General features: G+C 36.0%; 1 protein-coding gene across 1 annotated transcript in view; it reads right to left on the bottom strand.

Annotated features, from left to right (window-relative positions):
* Positions 1–1,502: 1,502 nt before the first annotated feature.
* LOC125233347 (forkhead box protein K1) overlaps positions 1,503–6,695 on the bottom strand; it is a 107,860-nt gene continuing 102,667 nt past the window's right edge. The window contains 1 exon segment of the mRNA XM_048139328.1: positions 1,503–6,643. Coding sequence (XP_047995285.1) covers positions 6,611–6,643 — 33 coding nt within the window. The 3' untranslated portion in view covers positions 1,503–6,610.

Raw genomic sequence — 6,695 nt, 5'->3', positions numbered from 1 at the left:
GTTAAGTCTTGGTGTATATTGGACTGGGACTGCCGTTCCTTATCTAGGTGTGCTAATAGGAACCATGTACACAATATTTTGAAGTTTGATAGATGCAAGAGGCCGTGGATACTAAGTATTACCTGTATGTGACTTTCCAGGACAGAAAGGTCTTTCTTAAGTTTACATCACCTTGCACACGAAATCTTTAAGTGTAAGACTTCAAGTTATGACATCGATTAAACGCAGGTAATAAGATACCTACCTACATATTTTTGCCACTAAGTTTGCGTCGTTGTCAAGTTGACTGTGTATATTCAGCATTACAAAAAGTTCAAAATATTAGGTACATGGTTAGACTCACGAACAATCTGTGGCTTTGGTGAAAAAGGGTACATTTCGCCCTTTTAAAGCCTGAACTGAAATATATGACTTGTCTAGAGGGCGCTGTTATTCTGATGTATACGGCAACAGTTCAGTATAGTATGAAGAAAATAATTCTAATGAAAATTCGTGATATGGCGCGTAGACATAATATTTCTAGTCTGGGTACGTAGTCAAATGCACAAACGCTCACAATAATATCTGTTTCATAGCTATCTCTTTCGCTCGTGCGTATTGGCGCTACAGCCAGACTGCATTTCTGTCGGCGTCTGGCGTCGACGATTGCCATTCAGCTACGCCGGCAGGCGTTGCACGGGCATAAGTATTATGTAGACCTACTTACATCTGCGCTGCTACTTGCACCCGTTTTCATTAGAGCCACAGTTTTACTTTCACATGTACAGTCAACCAATTGGAACCCTAGGCCACTGTAGAACTATGTCACAGTGACGTTATAAATCATATTGTAAGAAATCTCTTACTGCTTGTCATTTTGACATGGTTGTAGAGTGGCCTAGGGTTCCAATTGGTTGACTGTACTTGTATAACCTACCTACTCTTAGTCACTCATCCTTACTTCTTTCGACAAATAAAACATTACAGGTACTCTACTCCTCAAGTAGCGTTTAAGCAGATGTCTTAATGTCCAATGATTTTGATGTTAAATACAATATATTCCAATAATTGATATCTTAATGTGTGTTACGATTGTCGTTGAACTGAATGTTCAAATAATCCGAATCACGGAATTTCTGCTGTTAAATGTCATACATCCGTCGACTGTCATGGAAATAAATACTTTAATGAAATTGATATTTTGTTTTCTTTATTGTAACGTATACTTGCCATTTATTTCCCAATTTTCTGGCCACATTCTAACCATAGAGATAAATTGAAAGTCATGAACCCACACATTGACATATGACATTTCTGACCACGAACTGTGTACAGATACAGAAAGAATATAATACGTGATAATACTAACTAGGTACAGAATCTTAGTGTAATACCTGAGTGGACGTAGTGTAATACACGTATGAGCTTCAATTGTTTGACGTGCACGCTGCACACGCAATGTCAGCATGCAATCAGGCCGTAGCCTTATTGAGGTGCAAAGAGGAGTCAAATGAAACCCTATGAAGGATTAAAATACGTTTATTTCTTAAAATTTGTCAATATTCAGACAAGTGTCTTGGTACAACCATCCGGAAGGAGCTTCCCGAGTTATAGTATGCAATATACACAACAAATTATATACCAGCATACACTAAATACATTACTTTAGACACGAAGTATTATTGGCATTTTAAATGCCTTATATCATACGCTAGTTGCGAACTTAATCTACCTTTAGCTCTTATATATGTTTATACATATTTATACATGTTTAAGTGTGGCTATAGGTCTATCAACTTGTTCTTCTATTTATACCAATTTTCCATATATCCACACAACTGTATAAAACTTGTTTTAGTGGATTATAAATCTACCAAACTTTTACTATTATAAGGTCATCTGCATCACTAGGTATGTATGCGTCTTTTACTAACTTCTAAAATGACTGCAACCCATTATGGTTCATATAATGGTCGCTTAACTTTTAATATTTTATACTATGTTGTTTCAAAAGAGGCACTAACACCGAGTGACGCGAGTCCCTCAGGTGACCTTAAGCATGATTTCTTTCCAAGAAACGTCACAAGAATCACTCAGACAGAAACAAGAATAAGTTGATGGGCCCCTACATTCTCCATAGCTACGTGTTACGGTCAAAGCGTTGATAATAAGCACAAAGTCCTTTCATATTTTTCAGTCACTTGCCTCTTTAAAGGACTTTTCCGGTTAAATCATCTGGGCGAAAAATCGATTTGTTAAACTCAAGTTGATTTCGCTGTTTCACCCGCGTACAGAGTTCTCCAAATTTTTAAATAGTGTTGTATTTCATATACCTTGAAGGTAAACATTGGTCGAGGATTTATTAATTTTAATTTTCGTGATATTTTAAGAACAAGGACAGCGTAGGTATAACATAGTTTGATTCAGATTTCAGGTCATTACGGTTACTCAGTAAACTGCAGGAAAGCGAAGTTGGAATTGTAGTCACCCAACCCAAATAACTGGAAATTGATTCATATTACCAAAGGCTGTCTTCAAAGCTTAACAACTTAGCTAAACGTTATTATTCGCGAGTTGACATGACTAACTCTCCGCCGTCATAAATAAGACGAGGATTAAAATTTTAGTTCACCTAAATTAATAACGATATTTTCATTTTTATTGAATATTCATTACCTCTTTCACGATATTGCAATAAAACAAACTGTTATAACAGCGATATTTACAAATTGGTGAAACTTTTCAAACAGTTTAAAAGAGCTATAGACCAACCCGCGAATGAATAGCGAAATACTACATAAAACCATGCACCTACCGACCTACGATTTATACAAAACGAGACGAGACCAGAAACGGAACGCCGAATAAGCCTCACATAATTCACATATATTTAAATGCTAAAATAATCTTTCCTCATTCAATCCCGCCTATACACCTACGCTAAATAAAATATTCTACAGCTAACATTAGTTTACAATGTTGACGGCATTCGCACGAACGTAAGTGCAGTACATACTAAATCACAAGTTCTAAGCCGCCTTACCATACAGCCCGACCAAAAATATATGACTAAGCGCCATCTTGCGGAATTTCATTAGAACTATTTTCTTCATAGTATACTGAACTGTCACCGCATACATTCATCAGGATAATAGCGCCCTCTTGACAATAGTAATATATTTCTGATCAGGCTTCGAAATTTTGAAGGTTCGTGTTTCTGGCGCCGTTTTGAGACACCCTATTATTTTAAAATATAAGAGCGCGTAGGGATTTTTATCCAGTAATCATATCAATTAAAGCACTCTTGAAAAAACGGCATATGCCAAAATTGTGGCCCATTTTAATAAGGTGAAATAAGCTAAATAGATTCATATTTCGCGAACCAATCTTGAATAAGTTATAGATTGTTAATACACAAATAAGAAAATCGTTATTATGCTAATCATTAAAATCTTGTAAGTCGGCCATATATTGTAACTAATTTGATCGACATCGACATACATATACGAAATTAAAACACATCTTCATCATTTCACAATATTGTTAGGTTAGGTGCGATAAATAATCATAACATAACCCAGTTCTCTTACATTATATGAAGATTGAACTTATGTGGATGTATGCTACTGTTTATCAACTACTTCACATATTTGTATACCAAAACATTTATTCACTCTTTCCACAGTATTAGATCGTGTAGTAACTTGACTACGATACAAATGTTTTAACTTTTAAGTATAAGAATATCATATTCTTATTTACCAGTGCTAAGCTTAATATGTACTATGGAGTTGGTGTATTGGTTACAGTGAACGAGATTATACTCTCTTGCGAAAAAAAAACTTCAGTATTACTATTGTTATTACTAATTTAAACGCTTTCACAGAAACTAATACATAGCAGAAACCGTTTCGAGGTTCTAATATTTTCATTGATTATTTTGCTAGTGTCTAGGGGATTTCAAACTTTATGTTTAACCTTTTGAACGTCAAAACCCTCAAAGGCCCATGCCTTAAGAGCATGTATAGGGAGCGGACGTGTCAGAGATGTTAGATCATTGAGCACATAGTTGTCGTGCGCGTGATGACACGACTCGCGGGTTTAACGGATGGCGTTCAAAAGGTTAAAGGAGTTTTATATGACTATTTATTTCGCTAATACACATTTCAAAATAGAACAGCATTTTTCTTTACCTATCTACATTGCTTTAGGATGCCCGGTTTATAAATTATCTCGTTCTGAAAGTGAAGTACAGGCAAATACAAGATAGGACCTAAAAATACCTATTTAATTGCATTACGTGGCAAAATAAAGGAACTATTTATTTGATTTCGTAACTTTACATAAACTATATACCTACTAATACCTGAATATGCAAATAGACTTTAAAATACGACAAATTATACAAATATAATAAGTAGTAAAGAAAATTCTAGCATTTGCGAAGTTATTTAAACAACCAATTTAAGAATATTTCGATAATATTGTCTTGGAGCCCCATGTCAGTGTGACAGTTCGAACTTTAGAAAGTAACAGTATCAACAAAGGTTGGCGTCCTACACTTAGAATTATAGACGGTCAACTAAAACTTGGCAATAAAAAAAGGCGCGAAATTCATATTTTTAAATTTTCAATTAACCTTCGTATTTCCAATCAATTTTTTTGTGTTACGGCTCGTCGATAATTCCGCCAACGTCAAGGTTTAGGAGGGCAAGCGTTTTATGAAGACAATTGGCCGATGAGCCCTACAATTTTCAAATTTGCCGCTTTTTTGTGCCAAGATTTAGTTGACCAACTATAGATGGCACAACACCATCAGTTTTGCTGTGGCAATGTGTAACCTGTGACATGGTCACATCAGCTATCATACTTGAAACAAAATGATTCTATATAAAGTACGTCCAACTTCGTGGCACATCGGGTTTAGGGCATACTGGCAATTGCTAGAATTTTCTCTTTCGTTATTCACCTATCTATTAAATAAGTTTGCCTGTTCGCTTTCAAATTACTGGCGAAAACCTTGCTATTTCTATTAAGAATATTTAACTGTTGTATGGCGAAAAATGAACAATTAAAAATTTTACCATGTATAAACACAGAAGTAATCAAAATATTACAATTGCCTGGCAGTACTTCTCGATTTAAAGCGCCGCCAACTAATTAAATCAAAGCAAATAATATGATTTAATATACACTGATTAAATCAGCAGAGAATGTCTTAAATATCATTATCAGTAGTGAAGTATAAAGACTTCCTTCTTCATTCATAAACGTTCGCTAAAGTTATCAAGCTGATAAAGTTCGTTTGTCCCTTTCTATCACACCAATACGTCGAAAAGGGACAAACGAACTTTATCGGCTTGATAAGTTTAGTAAACGTTTATGAATAAGGGGGTATAAGTTTAAATGATTAACTTCAGACATTTCACACATATTGTACTGCTACTGTGTAAGTTTATAAGGCTATAGACCAATGGCCGTAGATAATATACTCTATAGATTTGCTATAAGCAAATGAATCAGCCATTTTATTACTAAATTGCTTCGTTGGTTATTATAATTTGAGACATCAAAAATATTTCTATTGCTTCCTTTTATTCCTAATCCTTACATCGAAAAGGTTGATAGGATAAAAATACAACGGCCGTATCTAAGGCGATTCCAAATTCATGACTTAGGTTATTACATTATTGTAATAATTAAATTCTTTACAAGAATTCATTTTCACAAACTTCAACTGGGGAATATTTAAATTACGCATTTGTAAATTTATCTAGAAAGGGAAATATTCGAAAATTCTTTTCGTAAAAATGTTGTACTCGCGTGCCAAATTCATCGATTATTTAAACAATTTTATTGATCTCATGAAAGTTATCGCTTCGTGAATTTAATCGATGGGTTCCATCGGTCCCCAGTCACCCGCCGAGGTTCAGACACACAGAGTAACCGAACCCTAAGTCACCGCTCAACCACACTTTTAGGATATAAAAAATTAAATTAGCACTTAAAATATTCGATCGATTAAATAAAATGTTATTCCGTCTACAAATGAGTCTCTACTAATTTAAGTAGCTCCTAATCAAATAAGCAACAATGATCGGTTACACATTTATTTCTAACTAAACTTATCAATAAATTATAATAAATCATTGCACTTAGTACTTTAATTTTAAAATGTTTCAACCAGCTTCAGAAATACGAGAATAAAATTTAGAAACGCGGCGGTCGCCGGCATATTTTTGAAGCTGGCAACACATAGTCACTGCAAGCGTATAATTAAAAGAGTCAAACAGACGTTTACAACTGTCAAACTGTGCACTCGAGTCCGGAACTATTTGAAAAAAAAAACAAACGAAAAAGGCATCCGTAGATCATACTACTGCATTACTTACGCGTAAACTAAAATCACTCTCGACACCGTCCACGGCGCAACCGTCGGGGGTATCGCAGTCCCAGACATACTCCGACCGCCGCATTATCGCCGCCCTACCGGCCGGCCGCACCGCATTCCGAGGATCGCACCGGGCTATATCGGGATACTTGTCAACGGCGCCCTCTAGTGAACTCCACGTTAACTCGGTCCGTAAGGCTCCCCGGAGCGCGCGCGCGGCGGCGCTCACGCGTGCGCGCGTCAATACGCGCGTCGCTCTTCCGCCTCCGACACCTGGAATTAATCACATATTATCAATCGACACTGTCATACTTCAGGGTTCGAC

The sequence above is a fragment of the Leguminivora glycinivorella genome, chromosome 14, assembly GCF_023078275.1.
Source record: "Leguminivora glycinivorella isolate SPB_JAAS2020 chromosome 14, LegGlyc_1.1, whole genome shotgun sequence".
NCBI classification, from domain to species: domain Eukaryota; kingdom Metazoa; phylum Arthropoda; class Insecta; order Lepidoptera; family Tortricidae; genus Leguminivora; species Leguminivora glycinivorella.
The sequence above is the reverse complement of the archived record's forward strand: the minus strand, read 5'-3'. Positions and strand labels throughout refer to the sequence as shown.